General features: G+C 33.9%; 2 protein-coding genes across 4 annotated transcripts in view; both read right to left on the reverse strand.

The window, feature by feature from the left end:
• Window positions 1-659: 659 nt before the first annotated feature.
• On the reverse strand, window positions 660-13,614 carry LOC144443064 (protein ENL-like). The gene is made up of 5 exons (XM_078132438.1): window positions 13,534-13,614; window positions 5,638-5,815; window positions 4,803-5,029; window positions 2,476-2,661; window positions 660-1,649 (listed from the first exon to the last, which is right to left on the reverse strand). Exons 1-5 carry the CDS (start codon window positions 13,543-13,545, stop codon window positions 660-662), a joined length of 1,593 nt encoding a protein of 530 aa, XP_077988564.1. The 5' UTR covers window positions 13,546-13,614.
• A 2,559-nt stretch (window positions 13,615-16,173) lies between these two features.
• LOC144443901 (aryl hydrocarbon receptor nuclear translocator 2-like) overlaps window positions 16,174-22,502 on the reverse strand; it is a 56,762-nt gene continuing 50,433 nt past the window's right edge. For all 3 annotated transcript variants that reach the window (XM_078133502.1, XM_078133501.1, XM_078133503.1), the window contains one exon: window positions 16,174-21,207. In XM_078133502.1, coding sequence (XP_077989628.1) covers window positions 20,948-21,207 — 260 coding nt within the window. In that variant the 3' untranslated portion in view covers window positions 16,174-20,947. The remainder of the gene's footprint in view (window positions 21,208-22,502) is intronic.

A 22,502-nucleotide genomic window follows, 5' to 3' on the forward strand; every position in this document is an offset into this window, starting at 1 on the left:
CGATGACCTGACTTTGCAAATACATGAAACACTGGTTGATTCCATTTTACATGAACTTGATATGGATGTTATATCTATTCTTTAACTATATGAAGTGACATAAAACACAATGAATACGATGGAATGCATGGTCTGGAGACAACCATCAAAAATCTGTCTTTCCTAGTTACATTCTGACTGGACTGCCCTACACTACAATGTGACACATATATTGTAAGTCATAGTTTAAGTTTACTTATAATATCTTTGTATGTGATCAAAGACAGTGTGATAATAGTTGCACCTTGGCTTGCATAATACGGTATATGCAATCACATCAGAAAGACATCACCTGAAAAAAACAACTTATCTGGATTGACAGGAAATACATGTAATTTCAACATCAAAAATGTACTAGCACAATACATGTGAATGTATGAAAACATAAATTGATGAAACTTACTGAATGAATATAATCTTTGAGATAAAGTATGTGTTTTGTATCAAAACAATTACTTCCTGGCTCTTTCTATATACTTTACATATACTTCAAATGTGACAATGTTACACATAGTGTAACACTTGCATTCACCATTTATATCAATATAAAAATCTTGCAAAAATACCTTTTGTCTGGTAGCTTGGCAGTTCAAAACATATAAAGAATAATGTGTTAAGAGTTATGTGAGAACAACCCCTTCCACACACTGCTGTAATTTTTTCACAGTACTTTTGTCGAGGGAACATAGGTCAAAGTCAAAGGTCGTAGCAGTGACCTCAAATGACCCAGTTTCTTTTATAAGGTCCACTACTTTCTGTAGATATCCTTTGTCCTTCAATGACATTAGTTTTGAATGTAGTTCAACAAGTTCATTTAAATAATCTGTAGTACTGCCACCAGACTTCCGACTTTCTGAATTCTTGTTTTTGCGATCTGAGTTCTTGCTACTCTTTTTGTTGATTGAGCTGCTTTTCTTGGACTTTTCTTTGTGTGAGGATGTGCTGTTATGTGATGGTGATTTCTTTTTTTCAAAACTTGGAGTTGTGGACAAATTTGATAGAACAGGGCCTAGACTTGCATTGCTTTCATTATCACTGGGAAGTACTGAACTCTGTGAAAGTTCCGTCGATTGAAATGGAGTCATAATGTCCTGATCATCATCATCGTCATTCTCGTCACCTAACTCTGCCATCATAGTCCTCAGGGCACCAGCGCCCCCAACAGGCAGAGATGAGAAACTTATACTTGAACTGGGACTATGAGCCTCGTTACTTAAATCATCTTTTTCCTCAGTACTCAGTTCGTCACCAAATGGTGGCAAATCTTTCTTTGGAACAGGCAGTTTTGGTTTCATTGGTCTTTTTTCCAAGATAGCTTCTGGTGCAAACAAATCTCCAAGTGGTTCTAATTTCACTATGGGTTTCTTCATTTTGGTCTTTTCTTTGCTTTTGGATTTTTCTCCTGAAGAATTTTTGTCTTTGCTTGATTTATGTACACCTTCTCCACTTGTTGATGTACTTCTCTTTCGTTTCTTCTTTGTACCTTCTTCTGAGGATGGTGATGATGATCTCTTACTAGACGTCTTCTCTTTGGATGTACTACTCTTTGGTTCCTTGTCTCCTGTCTTAGTTCTTTTTGGCTCCTTCGATGCTTTTTGTGAACTTTTATCCTGAAAGGGCAATTAAGAATAGAATAGTTACAACCAAGATCACTGTATTGTCTAAAGTAAATCTACAAACAATAATCATAATCGAAGTAATCATTATTTTCCTTTGACGATGAAGCTAAGTGGAAACGTCACAGACATGGTCTATTTGGTACAGACAGAATGTTACAATGTAACACTCACAGACATGGTGTATTTGGTATAGACAGAATGTTACATTGTAACACTCCCAGACATGGTGTATTTGGTATAGACAGAATGTTACATTGTAACACTCACAGACATGGTGTATTTGGTACAATGTAACATGGTTTATTTAGTGGAAAGATTGTTTTGAATAATGCCTCAGACATTGTATTTGTTGTCTGGGATAACATCAACTGTTTCTGGTATTCAAAATGTTGTGTTTGGTAACCTTGATTGATTATCACTTTAGTGAAACAATGTTGCAATTTACACTCAAGCAATTACTACAGACTCATCAAGAGACACTTAGGCTTTATTGCCTACTACCAGTTGTTGATGGTACTTTGTACACTGGCTTGATGTCCATGTGTAAACAGTAAGAATAACTTGGTCAGGACCATTTCATTGTTAATCAACACACTGCAAATTGACTACATGGCAATCATTCATGTTTCAATAAGTATAAAAACATATTAAAAAAGTCAAAAATAAGAAATATAATAACAAAACAAATAGTTCAGCTACAGGGACTTTAAAGCTTCCAACTAAGCAATGCTTACAATGTAAATACTTGCTTGTCTACAGACATAAATCCAGACAATGAACTATGACAATATCATGTATACTGTAACAAAATACTAACCTTGGAGGAATGAGTTTTCTGTTTCTTTGGAGGTACAAGGGTTGGGGGAGGACACACCTCTGGGTAGGGTTTACTTTTGATAAAACTATCTGTCATCATATACTTAGTGTGTAGACTGGTATCACCATTAGACTGAGAACTTGATGGCGGTGTAGATAAGGCTGGTTCTCCTGGGATAATTCCCACCTATATAAACCACAGAAAGAAAATTAATCAGATGAGATGACTGTTTATGAACTCTAAGCCCGTAAGAATTCTTTTATTCATTTATGGTAATGCAGCCATAAAATGTTGTGTATTGGGGAAAAATACATAAAATACAGTACATATACACGAAATTGATATCACTGAAATATAGATTAAATAGAACATAAAGTTTTAAAACATTAGTATATACGATACAATAACAATAAGGAGAGTGAAAGTTAGGGTAAAACATTAGATTGATGGACAATTTGTAACAAGGACAGTCTGTATCTAAAGGATTGAGAATGGCTTTCAGAATGTAAAATGTCAACCCACATAGTCAAACACATTTTGGAAACTAAAACTGATCCTCAAACTTCTGCTGACATTGTGATGTAGACGTGTGATGTGACCTTTAATAGTCCTACACCTCTGAAAACGTCAGCTACAATGTAACAATCAGTTTCAAATATTTTTAATCAATTACAAGTTTTCTTGTACAGACTTGACAGTCAGTGGCTTGTACTACGCCTGGTACATAGTGCCTTAGGTAGGGTTATTAACTTTCACAGACTGTTGACAGTCAGTTGCTTGGTAGGGTTATTAAGTTTCAATCACATGCATAAAGAATAAGATAAGGTTTGATTTTATTTGGTTGTATTCATAATTCAGTTAATACTACAATGTGATACATTTCAATAAGACATACAATTCATTACAACTGACTGCTAAGTATCATAATTTGAGAATTGAATCAGGTCGTGGAACTGGAATACCAAGGCATGCGAGAAAATGTAACATGTGTGAAACAGGCGATATTTAGAACAGAGTATCATTTTATTTTTGTTTGCAAATTATACAATGATCTGAGATATAAATATCTACCCCACTTTATGGAACCTTTATACCATAAATTTGTTTATCTTACTTTAGTGCCAGAAAACAACGATTGTATAAGATCTAGCCAAGTATGGTTGGTTTTTTTGCCTTTTGTTGTATGGAGAAATACCTTGTAACAGCTGTATTTTTATTTCTCTGTTGATGTATATTTGTTTGAAACTTATTTGTACCATAGGTCGGTGGCCATAGTACAGAAATAAATCATATTATTATATTAAAAGTATCGGATATTATATAAATATATAAAATATTGCAAATGTAAATGACAATGTAAAACTTCTTAACAAATATTAGAAGTGATTATTTGTAAAAACGAAAACAAAAACTAAAAAAAATTCCTGAAACAAAAGTTCAAACATGTTACTGTACCTTACCAGAGTAGTAACAATTATCTTAGTAATACATGGCTTTCATTCAAGTTGGAGACATTACTGACTGGTCCCACAAAATCAGAGAATCCACAAAAAAATCAGGTACACACACAAACAGCATTACACAATTGACACAACCATCCACATGTGTACAAGTGTGATGTCACATGACTGTCTGCAGTCACATGACTGTCTGCAGTCACCTGACTGTCATGAGACAAATAAAAAATTCTGATAACATCCAAGTAATTACAGAAAATCACAAAATAGCTCGACTTCTTAATACCATACGGTACTAATCTTCATCAAATCTGTTTTGATGATATCAGTCTAGTATATGACATAGTACATAGTTGCTTTTCTCATAGACAGTACAGACTGACATATGGCTTCCATAGTGCCTGAAATCTCCTATTGACTGACTGATTAAAGTGGCCATATGGATGAGAAATAGGTACTTATTTTGGATTTTTATTTCGTAAAAATACCTCTACTTTCAAAACAACATTATGTTAAACAACATAGACCAACTCCATGCTTAGATTTTGATGTATTTCTAACTGAACATCGAGGGACATCACGACACTTACCCTACCAATTATGATAATAGCTTCATTAAGACACTTACCCTGTCTATTATGATAATAGCTTCCTACATGTACAGAAGTCTTCCTGCAATAAAACCTTCTGCTATTTTAAATTTGCTACTACCTGAATTACCTGAATGAGAGGGCCATTAAGACACTTACCCCACCTACTTTGATTAGCTTCCTACATGTATAAAAGTCTTCCTACAATATGACACTACGCTATTTTAAATTTGTCTGTAATTTCTAACCATTAAAATGAGATTGACAGCATGATACTTACTCCGCCTGCTTTGATCAGTTTCCTACGGAAATCTTCCGTAGGATTATTAAAGGTCAGTTTTTCACAGCGTATATGGTTCACAGGTGGACAGCCTTCCAAATGTAAAAATAAATCGTACTCAAATTTCACTTTTTTAGGTTCTTCTTTATTTTTGAAGTAAACTTCAATAGGTAATGTGAATCCTGCATATCCAGACTCAGACACTTGGTATGGTGGTTCCTTTACCACTAAAAACATAAAAATATGATAACAAATCAATGTGAAATCAGCATTCAACCCTAACTTCATGTATAAGACAATTAGGTGTTATTCCCAAATATTTTTCTTTTTTCAGCCAAAGAAAATACGAGTGACCTAAGGGGCCTTTGTCACTACAAGTCACTTGACGAGTAGAGACAAACCTTAGGTCATGAGTATTTTTAAGCTGAAAGAAGAAAAATATTGGAAAATAACATAATTATACCAGTGCCAGTAATATCAAAGAAAAATCAGGGAAAGTGATGACAATTTTGAATGTTTTCACCCATATTTAAAACACAGCAGAACCATTGATGTAGACACGCGTTGTCATGACGTAGAAAGATCAGAGTATATATTCCATATTTTTTGTTGAACTTGGCTCGTGCATGGTATAAGTAACATTAGGGCTAGCGATGTTAGAGAAGTCTATGTTGATAAAAATGACTGTTAGATGCTTTATCCAATGTGAAAATGTTGTCATGGAGAGTTGACCCCCCAGTGTCCTTCAGGTGTGCAAAGACAAATAAATAGCCTATACAGAAATGACCTCCTTTAACCTATACACATATTATCAATATTATTAGCTGTACTTTACCTCTTTTTGGTTTGGGAAAGCTATCATGTAGATGGAAAACAACTTTATCAACAAAGTGCTGGATATTGCTTCCCTCTGGACCTCGTACAAATACCACCCAGTCATGAGTAAACCCTTCCATTGTTGGCTTCTTCCGAACTGTGGCTCGATGGCCAAGCTCCAACTTTACCTGAACACACTGAAAGAAAATATGAAAATAAGTAAGAATTTGATGACATGGTTCAGTAACAGATTTTGACTTGGATCAAGCTTATACATGTAGCAAGATGAGAGAGTGAAATCATAGGAAACAAGTTATTTCTGAGATTTACCACATTTATCTCCATTTCACAGCACAAATCTCATATATTATAAGATATAGTTTTTTCCTGAGTGTTAACAAATTTATTTGCATTTCACAGCAAAATTTTGAGGATTGTCTTATACAATCTGGAAGTTTGAATCTTCTACTAATTTTTATTCATTGAAAAATAACTACACATTTATTCCAACTCCTTTAGATATGTATTGTATTCACCACAAACTATGGTAGTCTCTAGTCTCTAATTTGTCTTCATATATCTACATCTTTGTTACACTTCACCACTAGAGGGCTCAACACACTTGAAAGGTCTATTGACTGTTCATGTCATTATCTCACTGCTACACTTCACCACTACAGGACTTAATATATTGAAAAGGTCTATAGTTTGTTTTCATGTATTTGCATCACTGCTATAATTTACCACTAGATGACATATCTTGGAAAGGTCATTTTATTTATTTATTTACAAACTCTAATGTGACTGATATTGGAAAGGTCAACAAACATTTTTATTACAATCAATAAAAATATTTGAAGCCCCCTTATAGTACAGGAATCTGAAATACCTGAAACAACTTCCACAAGAAAATACTTGTAATTTATCAACAAAGGCTTTAATAAAACAAAACAAAACTGAATGTTTATAAAACCATACTTTTCAAAATTTCTACTATCACTAACAAAATGTTTGTTTCTATATGGTTGGAATATCAACACAAAATTTCAAAACAGTGAGTTTTCTATCAGTATACATGTAAGTAAAAAGACATCAAAGAACCAATATTTGGTATACAATAAACGGATTGGAAGAGAGCAAATACTTAGTATTATATCGTCACATAGATAGTAGTATATATATAGGGTAAATACTTAGTACTATATCGTCACATAGATAGTAGTATATATAGAGGGTAAATACTTAGTACTATATCGTCACATAGATAGTAGTATATATAGAGGGTAAATACTTAGTACTATATCGTCACATAGATAGTAGTATATATAGAGGGTAAATACTTAGTACTATATCGTCACATAGATAGTAGTATATATAGAGGGTAAATACTTAGTACTATATCATCACATAGATAGTAGTATATATAGAGGGTAAATACTTAGTACTATATCATCACATAGATAGTAGTATATATAGAGGGTAAATACTTAGTACTATATCATCACATAGATAGTAGTATATATAGAGGGTAAATACTTAGTACTATATCGTCACATAGATAGTAGTATATATAGAGGGTAAATACTTAGTACTATATCGTCACATAGATAGTAGTATATATAGAGGGTAAATACTTAGTACTATATCATCACATAGATAGTAGTATATATAGAGGGTAAATACTTAGTACTATATCGTCACATAGATAGTAGTATATATAGAGGGTAAATACTTAGTACTATATCATCACATAGATAGTAGTATATATAGAGGGTAAATACTTAGTACTATATCGTCACATAGATAGTAGTATATATAGAGGGTAAATACTTAGTACTATATCATCACATAGATAGTAGTATATATAGAGGGTAAATACTTAGTACTATATCATCACATAGATAGTAGTATATATAGAGGGTAAATACTTAGTACTATATCGTCACATAGATAGTAGTATATATAGAGGGTAAATACTTAGTACTATATCGTCACATAGATAGTAGTATATATAGAGGGTAAATACTTAGTACTATATCATCACATAGATAGTAGTATATATAGAGGGTAAATACTTAGTACTATATCATCACATAGATAGTAGTATATATAGAGGGTAAATACTTAGTACTATATCGTCACATAGATAGTAGTATATATATTGGGTAAATACTTAGTACTATATCGTCAAATATATAGTAGTATATACAGAATATAGTCACACTGCATGTATACCCTTGACCTTGGACAACAGTAAACATATATTATACAGTATATAGAAACCTTACAAATATATACTGGCATGAGATCTTGCTTGGTAATGAATCAAATGATTGTGGATGTCACTGAAGTTGGAGTTTAGAAACATTCACTGCTGTAGAATTACAATGTATGTCAGGATACCTTAGTAATGCCTTGAAAATAACATGTTATATATAGACATATTGGTATGTAACTTTGCAATTCACACATTTTAACATTTATTTTACTGGATATAATGAATAATCCAGCTTCTGAATTCATCTACTGTAGTCATAAATCATGAAACAAGTCTCTGTACAACACAAGACTCTCTTCAAATACTAAAATATTTCAGTGGCTAATGGCTGAAATAACTTCTTTGACTTGGATGGTACAGTTCTTGGTCAAATGTAAAGATGTACTGATAGAGGGTCATAGAAACAGATACTTAAATAAAGTGCTGTGTCTTTTTTTTTGTTATTTAACTACTGTACAATTGGTGGATTTTCTTACAAAATATGGCCACCATTCAGTAATTGTCATTGGTATTTATTCTCTCCTGGACAGATTGTCATGGTAACAGAGAAATTGACATAGATAACAAAATTGTCACTGGTATATTCTCTCCTGGGGAGATTGTCATAGTAACAGAGAAATGTTGTAGATAATAAAAGCCATTAACTTTTGCAAATAATTCATTAAAACTATGGTATATGTTAAGTTAAAGTCAACAAACTTTATTGGACATGTACGCATTATTATGGTTGATATATGTACCTAAATATATGAAATTTGAAGCTTGAAATCTTAAGATAAAGCCTAATTACTGAAAAATCATTACTTATGCAATTACTCATTAAAACTAAAAAAAATGCCAGTAGGCTTTGCAAGATATGTGTGGTAAAATGTTATGGTTGATGTATGTGCCAAATTATTTGGAATTTGCTGAAGTAGACAGAGAGGCATACACACACACACACACACACACACACAAACACACACACACACACACACACAAGAATAAAATAACAACTCATAAGTTATAGGAAGCAAAAATACAAAGAAAGAAATAATGGTGAGCAAATTCAAGAGTTTCACTGGAGCTAATATTTTATTTGAAATACTGTGTATATTTTTTGCAACTTAAACTTCTGACTTCTCATTCTCAGTATTACCTCACATCTGACAATTTGACATACAACGTCATTGTGCACCAATTATAAGGTATTACTATATACAAACAGACCAACACATCACAAATTACACTCCCTTCTAATTACGCTTATTGCACAAGGATGGAAACCTACCAATATCATAACTCCATCTAATTTGTAAACCTTGTGATATATTTCATTAATATCATATCAATTATAGATCACAGCTAAATGTTAAACTGATTCTAATCACAACCAGTTTGCAACTAGGGAATAGATTTCCGTCTAATTGGACTTGGTGTGTTTTGTATGGGGATCTTTGTGAGGACCACCTACATCACACACATCATTACCATTATTCTACCAGTTTACACCTATAAACAAATCGTAGGGTCAAAATAATGAAAAAAAAAATTTATCCACTGGACAACTAGTAAATAAAAGTATATGCCTGAAACTAAAAGTACTCATCCACAAAGTACATACATTTGTATTTTTTTGTGGTTTATATGTACATACGTAAAGTCACAATTGAGTGATCTTTTTCCCCATTTCTAAATTGTTGACTAGTAAGTACAGTTGCCATGTCAATATATTCCCCTTCGTTCCATGTGAACATCTACTTTTTCTCCCTGTAGTATTTGTTTGTTTTTTCCAAGTACTATTTTCAAAAAATACCGCCACTGGTGCTGCAGCACAACTGTGTAGTTGGATGTTGGTATGGGCGTGGTCTTGTTGCTAGGCATATTTGCATACGTTTGGAATCTTTATTAATTTGCCTACAGACAGGCAGACAGACAGACAGACACTTTGCCATGCCTATAGCACTACTCAACCTTATTAGTTCAGTTGTGCTAATAAAATCACTTCAAAATTTGCTGTCAATTGTACAACCCAAAACCAAAAAAATATAGCCAACGGTATTGTACTACAACTGCATACTTTATGTGTAGCGTTATATTTTTAAAATATGCAAATGATGTTCTGAACAAAACTCAACTCAAAGCCCTTGCCCAACCATCTATATTGTTATTTTTGCGATAAACTTCACCAATTCACTGTTGCTATGGGTGTGGTCTTGAAATATTCTTGCCAAATACCAAAGAAATCAATCAAGTGGTTTTTGACTTTCAAGTTGTTAACACACAGAGACAGACAGACTGACAGACAAACAAACAAACAGACAGACAGGCAGACAGACAAACAGACAGACAAACAGCCAGGCAGACAGACAAACAGACAGACAAACAGCCAGGCAGACAGACAAACAGACAGACAAACAGCCAGGCAGACAGACAGACAGACAGACAGACAGACAGACTGACAGACAAACAAACAAACAGACAGACAGACAGACAGACAGACAGACAGATGCTTTACCATGGCTATAGCACTACTGAACCTCAGTTCAGTTGTGCTAAAAATGTGCCCTGTCTATGAAACGCCACACCATCCCAATTTCTGGTGTAATTTAACCATAAACATTGACCCTGTCAAGTGCAATGAGTTCATTAAATTTATATACCACTATACAAAAGGTAATGTCAAACAACTACACCCTACCAGCAAACTTTTATATATATTTTCCTGTGGTTGTGTGATCTAATTATAGTAACAGAGAAGGGAAAAACAACCATTTTCAAGTCTGACACACTTACTGTAACTATTGAAGGGAAATCATGCATTGAGAGAGTGAATGAGGCAGAACTTATGTAGCTCTTTCTATGGAAGAGGGCATTTGTTTGTACACAAAAAAATACAAGTTTGGAAAAACAAGATTTCTGAGGCGGAAAATTTTTTTGTGTGTGTTTCCAATAACATGACCTCAGAAAATAGGGTAGGTAGGTCAGGATTTTATTTTATTTTATCTTTTTGTTTCTATTTATTTTTACCATTGCTTGACCCAAAAAACAAACGAAAAGTCCTGCAAGGGTCAAGGGTCATGGGTCAAGGGTAAGCAAGACTAGATTATTTGTAGTTGTGAAACCTAATCTGATTCTGAGGCAATCAACAGAATAGCCTTCCTGCAAAGAGAGTCACGGTGACCTACTGTAGATTAGAGATCTGATTATTTGTAGTTAATCTGAGGCAATCATAGAATAGTCCTCCTGCAAGGTCAGGGTCAGGGTGACCACGACTACACTATCTATAGCTTTCAGAATAGGACAATCAATAAAATAGCCCTCCTGCAATGGTCACATGACCAATACTAGAATACTGCAAGGGGAATGGTGAAAGAATTACATTGAAGCCGACCCCCTTGTGGTTGGAAGATGAACTACAATGTAGTATATTGGCCTGCAGTATAAAAACCTTCAATATTCCATTTCAGGAATGACATGCCACACGCAATCACACCACAGCTGTCCTCCAGGACTGGTGAAGCCTTCAGATCAGATGACTGGGAAAACATAATATGCAACTATCTTTTCTTATACTCATCACTATTTTTAAGCAATATTGTCTATTTTTGAATCTCTCAGAACAAATCTCTTGACATACTTCTCCTTACACTATTTTCCATGGTTTTAAAGACGTCATTTGCATTTAATTTAATTTATGACAAACCAGCAACATTTCACAAGTATCACTGTCTTGGAAATTGAAATTGACACCCATTCTTAATTAAAGTGGTCATATGGATGTGGATTGGGTATTTATTTTGGATTTTGAATTTATAAAACAATTTTATAACTTTTTTACACTTTTTAAATCTTTGCAATGGATCTATATATATATATATATATATATATATATATATATATATATATATATATATATATATATATATATATATATATATATATATATATATATATATATATATATAGATCCATTGCAAAGATTTAAAAAGTGTAAAAAAAAGTTATAAAATTGTTTTATAAATTCAAAATCCAAAATAAATACCTAATCCACATATATTTTTATTTTTATTTTTTTAATTCAACCAAGGTACCTTAGGAGTCTTGCCAGTATGATTTGTCAACTCATAGTGACAGAGCCCTATTGTCACAAGTATTTCCAGCTGATGAAAGAAAAATGTTAGAGAACAATATGACAGAACTCCATGACATGTGAGTGCAAGTGTGGTGTACCCTGGGTATTTGTACAAGCACTTGCTGTGTTATCTGTGACAGTAGTTTCACAAGTGTTGCGAGTGAAAGTGCAGCAGAAAACATTGCAAGCATGAGTGCAAATACCCTTGAGTACCAACACTGGCAATCACGTGGTATTGGGGTTCTGCTATTATTGCATGTTTATCCAAAACAACAAATTTCCATAAAAATGACACTTTGTAATCACCGTTTTAGAACAATCGATCGTGTCCTCATTTGCATACAGGTATGCAATAATGTTTTCAGTATTGCACTGCAGTGCCAATACCACTAATAAATTCCCGACAACTCATTATTGTCTGATGTGTGTCCTCCACCCATTCAAATGGTAATCATTTCTCCCACCTTAAAACAGACAAAGTCTATATAATTATGCTGGTGGTATATTGGGAAAGAGATAGTTCCATTGCTCTGTATGTTCTATGAATAGCAGTGGAAAACAGTATCAAACTTGTAAATAAGTCTTGTGTGACAGACTCATTGACCTTTTTCAAACTGTATGACTAATTGTGTATTCCACATATGGTCTAATATGTATAGATTCTTGGTTGAAAGTAATGTAAAAAGAACTGTTGTGTTTGTAGTAGTATGGTCTACACACCTCTACCACAGTTGAAGACTGGTACATAGCCCTCCAGTCCAGGCTATAGGTTTGAGTCCACGCACATTTACAATTTACTAGCAAAACCTTGGTTTTAATCATTCAATTGTCGAAAGTGATACTAATATACTAATCATTGCTCACAGGTCACATGGATTGTGAATCAGACAGACCATGGATCTATTATTGAGATAATAGATCCATGGAAGTAGGGATCCATGGACAGCTCGACTTGACACTATTACTATAGTTGTGTTGTCAATGGAGTATTTTGACAGTTCATTTTCTAGCAACTAGTGACACATTTATAGATATGAAAGATCGGAATTACCAATCCGGGAAAACTTTCTGATGTATTCCTCTACTTGATTATAAAAGTGAGTACCAAGTTAACAAACAGGATCTCACAAATTAGCATTTGTAGTCAAAATTGACAACTTAACAAATCCATTGCCAAAATCTGAGACTGACAGTAACACCATTAATTTTGGGTATCCTATTCTGTGTACATATTCACGGGAATTACAACACTAAGTCTCTCTAATTACTCGTTTTACTCGAGTAATTTATGATTTAAACTTGGTATAAAATTCTCCCGCCAAAACCCCGTCTTCGCTGATTAGATTATCACGACATGAGGACTCCTGGAGAGGACGAGTTCCAGCAAGACCATCAAAAAAGTGGTTTGATTTATTTAGATCGCTACGGTATTTCATATTGTCCAGAACTACATTTTTTCGATTTAAAACAACAGAAATTACCTTACCATACTCACTACTGTATAGAGCGTTAGTTGTACCTACCTGAGTTGTCATTTTGCCGGTGGAAAACCATACAAAATCCCCCGTTTTAGAGTCGTTTACATTGAGGTTGTCTGAGCCATCCGTAAGTCGAAGTAAATAGGTCAAGTCGAACTCTTCAGCTTAGTGTAAAATAATACGATGGCTGGTACTACTGTTGCCCTAGTTTTCTTTTTTCATTCGATGCTAAGACTGATTACCCGGACATTCATGTTATTATTTCCATTGTTATTTGACATCGTTTGAATGATAAAACAATGGACAATGAGGTTTTGTCGATGTGTTTTGTCGATGTATTTAATGACAAGCCATGAAATATTTGATCGTACACTAACAAAGCCATGTGTGAGGCACTTACATCGAAGGCTGTGATTGGTCAGTTCACAGCTCCTATGCTGATACATGCTGACGCTGAACGATGCAATGCCTATCTTTTTCTGAACCAAAGCTACACAATTGAACCTAGCTCTGGATTCACTTCGAGGCGTATATATCACATGCACGCCAAAGCACTATTGTCAATCAATCTTTATTACACTACACACACTACCAGAGAGTGTGGTATGGTACAAATTTTGAAAAACAAAATGAAATATAAAAGGTTAACAATGGAAATATTAAAATTACAATTCTGGAACAATATAATTCTTTTAGATTTGTGCGCCTTACATGAAAATAACAAGTGAAACTCATCTATTTCATTATTATTGCATCTGTGACAAATTCTTTCATTTAAAGGTAATCTTGGTTTTTCTTTTTCTTCCTATGTCTGTACCCAAATTATGATCACTTAAATCTAAATTTTGACAAATTTCTACGTAGTATAACTTCTAATGCATTACTTAAGTAGTCTTCAAACTTAAATTTATTCTTGAAAATTCTATAAGTATGCAATTTGTTACCACTTCCATCTTTCCTTGTATCATTGAATAAATTTGTTGTTCTCCATGCAATTTCTGATAATTTCTACCTTATTTTCTTGTTTAACTGATGATATGCATGATTTAACGCTGAATGATTTGAACAGTTTGGTATGATTGTAACTTCCTAAATTCTGATGAACAAAATTTGCTCAGGGTGAATTTATATAAGTACTTACTTTAAGTACCTTTTTCAGAACGTGATTACTTGGCAAACTATATAATCTACAGAAGTATGTCTATTCTTTCTAAAACTAAATTGGTAGGGACAGAAAAAATTATTATTAGGTGTAGCCTGAATCTAAGATATAGTGAGACCGCTGTCAGCAACTGTCAGTACTCGCTCGGTCAGCATATGTCATTATTATATTTTCCTTTCTTATGCTAATTAGTCTCTCAAGAGCCAATCAGAGAGCACTTTGTAAGTGTCACATCATCTCAACAAGATGTTACTGATTGGTGGCGCTATAGTAGCTCATTTATCTTAGCTGCAGTGATTTGTACATGTATTTTTATCACAAGTTTGCCAGTGGATGGCCTTTGAAATAATACTCTATTCATTGACGGTGCTAACAAGATAAATAAATCAGTCTATTTAAATAAAATATCAGATGTGATATTAAACACATTTGAAAGTATCACACTTGATACACAGACAGTCGGTAAAATATATAACAAGTTCATCTTTGAAGTTCATGTTTATTTGGTGTACCTGCATGGATGTATTTATAGCCATGACAATATTAATACGCGTTCAGGCGTATTTATATTTACACACATAAAAAGGTTTGCACATGATTTAAAAACGTTCATTCATTCATTCATTCATTCATTCATTCACCCAACTTATTGACCCAGCATCCATGACATCAGATTGTATCAGAAAAATCATTGTTACAGAGCTTTATTCCAGGTCATGAACTCTGACCTCTGACCTTTGACCAGCCACTTTATCCTGTACACATATCCATAAAAGCAAACTTCCCTTTACTTCATAAAATAATCACAAAAGCATATGATTTATCTCCAATAATATTGTTTTATTTACTTAGTATAACATAATACATATAATTAATTTTGGAAATGTCATATTTAAGCTAATATTTGAAATTCTACAGCAGTCTTTGTCATGGTCTGATTGCAAAATAAGGCAATCCAAAAGCCTTCCTCACAACTGCCTCTTTACAGAAGACTTGAAATAGCAAAGTTACAGACTATGGAACAAAATAAGATAATAAAATAAAATAAAATAAAATTTGGACTATGACACTTCCTGACTTTACAGATTCTAAAATTGTTACGCATGATGAGTTTGATAACAAAAACTTAACTCTCATGTGTGTGTGTGTGTGTGTGTGTGTGTGTGTGTGTGTGTGTGTGTCAGTATATGGGCATACACTAATGTATTGTTATGGCAATAAACCCAGCTTTCATATTTGTATGTATGTATGTATGTATGTATGTATGTATGTATGTATGTATGTATGTATGTATGTATGTATGTATGTATGTATGTATGTATGTGTGTGTGTGTGTGTGTGTGTGTATGTATGTATGTGTGTGTATGTACATGTATGTATGTATGTATGTATGTATGTATGTGTGTGTGTGTGTGTGTGTGTGTGTGTGTGTGTGTGTGTGTGTGTGAAGAAAGGAGTGAATGGTGTACACTCATGTGTTGTTATGGTAACAAACATTACATATTCAGACATACTAGTACATGAAACAAAATACAGGACCAAGTCCATTCAAACAATGACAGGCAAATGATAGAGAAACAATAAGAGAATGTTGTGAATCTTCCCATGACTAACTTATTACCCTATTTCAACTTGTACAATATGAAGTCATTTGCTGTATTGCAGTGTTCAGTTGATCAGTTCTACTAATCGCATTTGAATTTCAAATATATGACACTCCTTATATAGAGTAAAAATGGCATCAAAGTATCAATTCACTTCATTAATATTCACGCTTATACAAATTTATGCTAATAAACATCAATCTATTTGGCTTGTTGGAACACTCTCAAAAATATAATCTCTAGTTCACAACAGCCAAATATCTCGACACATAATTGAATGTGAAGCACATTTGACGAAGTATGTCGCCCTCTATAGTCCATATAAAACAATTCTTTCTTTTTGTTTTATTTTTAAAGTGCGCAATACATGTAGTTATTTTTTACAATGAACAAATAACATGGTACACGACAAGACTATTGGAAGCTTTAGTAGGACGCTGAAATTGATGTGATAGAAATGCCACCATGCACACAGATTTAAAGACACCATTACAAAAGAATGTTGACATGAAAATATAACTTTTGAAAGGACAGTGATTACCTTGCCCAAGTATGGTTTCAAGATTTTAGTACAATTGCATATTGCATACAGAATGACGACTCACAGGAAAATTTCCCTGTATTGATATGTTTCTCCGACTGCATCAAACTGTATGTAGAAACTTACTTGCAGCAAAGGCATAGAGAAATTGTGATATTATTACATTTAATGCCTTACAGCGGTAGTATGAAGGGGATACAATAACTTGTTTACAGTATTGACTGTGGTTCCAATAGATAGATGGTGTCTCCTTAGCTTCTGATACTATCAATTCAAACCCACAAAAACTAATCAGAATACTTACATGTAAAGTACATGTAAACTATGTAGGAGTCAAGGTTCAAAGGTCACCATTGTCAACTATGTACATTGCAGTTTAACATGTGCATTTACATAATGACTTCATTTCATTTGAATAATCAGTCTAATGTATGTAATCACTCCTCACTGTGACCAATCAGCATATGGGAATATTTTCTAATGACAACATGTACTTGATGTGTGACTATATCACAAGCTGAGAAGATGACAGTTATTAGAGTCACAGTCAGTGCCGTACATAGGTTAGAGATACAGATATAGAATTGACATACGACAACAAACAAGAGAATAGTGATAGCATTTGAACATAATACATGGCTAGATCATAAAGTAGATCAGTTTTAAAGGAGTGTCAGTAAACTCAAATTAATCTTGTCTTGTTTCACAATAGTGGTGTTAGTGTCGACTACACTGTGTTATTTGTATGTAGTCTAATATATACTATATATACTTCACTTGCCTGTCTGAATATCATTTATTTATGGAAAACATGCTATCAGGAAACTGAGACAGACACAAACTCAATCTATTGTTGTTGCATGTGGTAGACTTCACAAGTGAGTAATAGCAGTGCCTTGATTATGTAGATATTAATCACCCTGTGATCAAAGCAGTGTGTAAACACTGAAGGAGGTTTAATGTGTGACCACTTGAGGAAAACTTGCTATCAGAGATGCCACCCTAATAATTACATCAACATGTCAGAATAATAGTTTGAATTTGTGTCTGGGTTAGCTTCCCAATAATCAACCTGTCACTGATCTGTCACTGTCGCATCTGCCTGCCTGTCCGTACATGTGTTTGTTTGTTTGTTTGCCTATCTGCACCTCAATAGGTATGGCCACTCAGCCTGTCAGGCAATCTGGTTTACTTGCCTACCTGTCAGTCTGTTTCTTAATTTGCTATGTAACAATTCATCCACCAATCTGTCTGATTCTTCCTGCTTGCCAGACTAAAGTTAGGTCTGTCTGTATGTCTGTATGTCTGTCTGTCTGTCTGTCTGTCTGTCTGTCTGTCTGTCTGTCTGTCAAGAGTTGGAGAGAAACAGTCTATACTTCCAAACACTGCCTGGATGACAGAGTCTGTAAGTTTTTTTCTATATTTTTTCTTTTTATATTGAAACACATTAAGGTGGCCTTTGAATTTTTAGTTTCTCGTCATATCTTAAAGAGGATAGGTTGGTCAAAACTGTTAAAAGTGTAAAAAGTAAGCATGATGTGTACATGTTGGTGATGTTTTCAATTCATAGTCATACTTTTAACAGTCTGGATACCATAGAAATGACAGAATCTATCAAACCATTTGTTTTTATGTCCCCAATTTCATCAATGAATAATATTTTTCACCCAGATATGTATTTACGGGGTCACCATCAGTGACATTGGGATTTTTTCCTAATCCTGCCATAGAGGGCATTAATTTATTTTATTATTTCACTGGATTGAAGCAAAGGTCATTTGGGTTTATGAAAAACATAGAAATAAAACATGTTGCCTTCTGAATGATATTTTGATATTCATTCACACTTAACAAGTCTTCAAAAGACCAGCAAAGACATTATACATTCTGTTGTGGACAAAAAGTTTAAGTACTTGCATATATCTCCTACTGAAAAAGATACAGAAATAATTTCAAAAGCTTTCTGTTAAATACAATAGATTACTCGGAAAGACTACCATTCCAAATTCCAAATTTTAAAACAAATAACTGATAAAGTTCTATTTTGTGTGTGTTTTATTTGTAAAACACTCTTGACAGTTAACTTTATTGTTAGTTATCTTTTGCCATTTTTGTGCAAATCAGACCACATTTTGAATGTTGTACCTGATACACTTTTGATTCATAGAAACCCTACCTGTCTAACATCAAATTTTGAAAAATGAAATCATGGCAGTAAAAATAAACATGTACTCTTGGCCTTTCACAAGCTACCATCTAAAAAATAGTAAGTTTCTCTCAAAGTCCATTGCCATTAATTGTATCTGTGCCTCGATACACCTGTATATTAACAGAACAAGCAATCAAAAATAGGAATTTTTGAAAATTGTTTTCTCTCACCTGCCACATGGTGAAGATAATAAAGTTCCTAAAAATAAGTACGAAAGCAAATTTTAAAAATGAAAATCTTACAATTATTTAGTGTTCAGTCTGAACATATCATTTTGTATTTCATGGAATGATTTATCACCTTTCTTGATATAGGAATACAAAACATAATAAAAATTACTCATTTGGAACCAGAACTATCTCTCGTTGCTGTCTGACGATAATATTCAGTTTTTAAAGTAACTGAACACAGACACAATTGCCCTCAATTCAGGTCAAGGTTCAGATCTTACAACAGTAATGAAAAGCAAGAAAGACTTCAAATCAGTCCTTGACCACGGTCTATAGTTCAATTTTCACATCTGTTCTGCATCACGGTTTCCTTGCTAGATCTGCAATCAACCTTGGACTATTTCTGCTATGTTGTTTTAGTTGATTTTAGATCTGCAATCTACCATGGTCCATAGTTCAAATTTATGCTCTGTTTTGTTAGCTGAATGTTAGATCTGCAATCTACCATGGTCTATAGTTCAAATTTACGCTCTGTTTTGCTAGCTGAATTTTAGATCTGCAATCTACCATGGTCTATAGTTCAATTTTCACATCTGTTCTGCATCACGATTTCCTTGCTAGATCTGCAATCAACCTTGGACTATTTCTACTATGTTGTTTTAGTTGATTTTAGATCTGCAATCTACCATGGTCCATAGTTCAAATTTACGCTCTGTTTTGCTAGCTGAATTTTAGATCTGCAATCTACCATGGTCTATAGTTCAAATTTACGCTCTGTTTTGCTAGTTGATTGTTAAATCTGCAATCTACCATGGTCTATTGTTCAAATTACAGATCTAATGTATGTATCATGGTAGACTGGCTGTTTTTTAGATTTTGCAGTCCATAAGGGTCTACAGTTCAAATTACAGATCTACTCTGAACCTGGTGTGTCGGTTGATTTTACATCATTCTGTGTTTTATAACAAGTCACCACTTTTCAATAAATGAGAGTGTAATAAGATGATATGAGTTTAGATGCCGTAACTATTCTAAACAATCAAAGGAATAAAATATTAGCCCTTTACATAACAAGAGCATAAAAATTTATTTTCTTTCTTTCTGAATAATTATTAAAAACTCAAAGATTCAATAATAAAATATGCACATTGATACTGGAAATAACAATGCTATATAATAGTTTTCATATCATTTTGAATGTCATTGAACCAATCATAAATATGTTGTGATATAACCATGTTTCTGATTGGCCAAATGTAACAATCCCTTGTTTCTGATTGGCCACTTTGAAGCTGTACTGTAACTGATTGGCTGATTTAAACAATCGCTCACTTCTGATTGGCCACATTGAAACTGTACCATAACTGACCGACTGATTTGAACAAACCCCCAATTCTGATTGACCATATTGAGCTGGGTCATAACTGATTGGCTGTTTTAAACCATTTCTCATATCTGATTGGCCACATTCAAACTGAGTCATAACTGAATGACAGGTTTAAAGATATAAGTTGATTTTGATTAGCTGTACAGATAATTAACGCAACAGTGATTTTGCTTGTTTGGTGAAAAAGACTGACATAACAGATTTGACAAGGTTCTATCAAATAAATGGGGGGGCCTAGACACTGTGTACTAACTCACACAAATCTACAATCTTACTTGAAACATTCAATGTGCTCCTGAAAAAACGGAACAACAATACATTAGAACAGAACAGTTCAATGATAGAAGAGGCAAGAAGATTTGAAGGGGAAGAAAAAAAGTCCATTTCTACTCAGTAAAAGGTGTGAATAGTGAAAGATCACCAAAGTCTCCTTCTACTACGTTGTTGTATGGAGGCTGTTGCTGGCCTAGTATTCTGTAGATGTCATCATTAAATTCTCCATCATGTGCTCCAGGAGGCTGTTGTGGATGATCACCAGTCTGCTGGGCATTGGCTGAAGCACTTTGCCACTGAGACCACATAGCTGCTTCTCTTCTTGATACAGGATGGCCATCCCTTCCACTGTACACACTAGCCTGTTGGCCTTCTGTCAATCACAAACAGACGAGGTAGGATAATTAGTTTTCAATTTTCGACAAACTGAACTATTAAAGTGATTCTGATCATCAAAATGTAAAATATTCCAATCTCTTTGTATTTTGTTTTTCCACACACACTATGCACTAACTAACCCTCCTCCTAATGTGTTAAAATTCACCTATGTTTGCATTTAGCAAGCCAAAACTAGGTTTTTTATGTTTTATTGGAAGACTTGAATTTTTGTGATTTCCTTGAGAATCCAATGCTTGAAATAACAACTCTTTTTAGCAAAAGTACCAACATTGGTAAGGTGTTGAAAATATCTATCATGTACAAACAATAAACTGACCAACATATTACATGTAATGTAGTCGTAATTCCCACCAGTGACACAAAATATATATTATGTACAAATGGGTGAAAATAACACTGGAGGACACAAACCCCAAACAACTAACACATTCCTTCAGAACATTTTGGATGTGACTATTGGGAGCTAACAAGTCTTGACACTTGTATCTGTTTATACACGGAGAGACATTATGCTAGTCAATACATTAACCATATAGAATATTGATTAGTAGCAGAGAGGATTGATTTACACACACACACACACACACACACACACACACACACACACACACACACACACACACACACACACACACACACACACACACACACACACACACACACACACACACACACACACACACACACACACACACACACACACACACACACACACACACTACGGTAATTGGTAACCAGTAAATAATTTGCAGCCTATAAAACCCAAGTAAAGCAATTTAACTGTGTGCTACACTCATTTATATCAAGTATAAAATGAAGACAGCAATGTGAGATCTAACAGATACAATCTACAGCTATCTCTAGATTTTAACAAAATTATACTCTAATAATGATCTCTGTTATAGCCAACTTCTCTTATAATAACACTATGTATGTTCATCATGGAAGCACTAAGATTCATACACAAATTCTCTTCTTCCACTTTTGATTGAGAAACAGACATGTTTTCGAACAAATCACTTCTTCAGTGTCTAACTGGATCTGAGAGAATGATCCAAATTTGATGGAGGTGTTGAGTAAACTGGAGATGTGAAAACCACCAATCTAGAGTGTCATCACCACAGAAGTTGGACAGTTAGATGTATATAATTGACAAGTACTTTCACACCTATCATCTTTTCACACCTCTAGTTTAGTAAATACCTCCAGCAAATTTGGATCATTCTGTCAGATCCAGTTAGACCATAGGTGTAGGATCTATGGTTAGAT

Source organism: Glandiceps talaboti, chromosome 12, assembly GCF_964340395.1.
Source record: "Glandiceps talaboti chromosome 12, keGlaTala1.1, whole genome shotgun sequence".
Lineage (NCBI taxonomy): Eukaryota > Metazoa > Hemichordata > Enteropneusta > Spengelidae > Glandiceps > Glandiceps talaboti.

Bases quoted from the DNA above. Each gene is read 5' to 3' on its own strand.
- LOC144443064 (XM_078132438.1), bottom strand. The intron at 5,030-5,637 runs GTAAAGTACAGC...TTATGTTTTTAG, and splicing joins CTTTCCCAAACCAAAAAGAG to TGGTAAAGGAACCACCATAC. The intron at 2,662-4,802 runs GTAAGTATCATG...TGGTTTATATAG, and splicing joins AACTGATCAAAGCAGGCGGA to GTGGGAATTATCCCAGGAGA.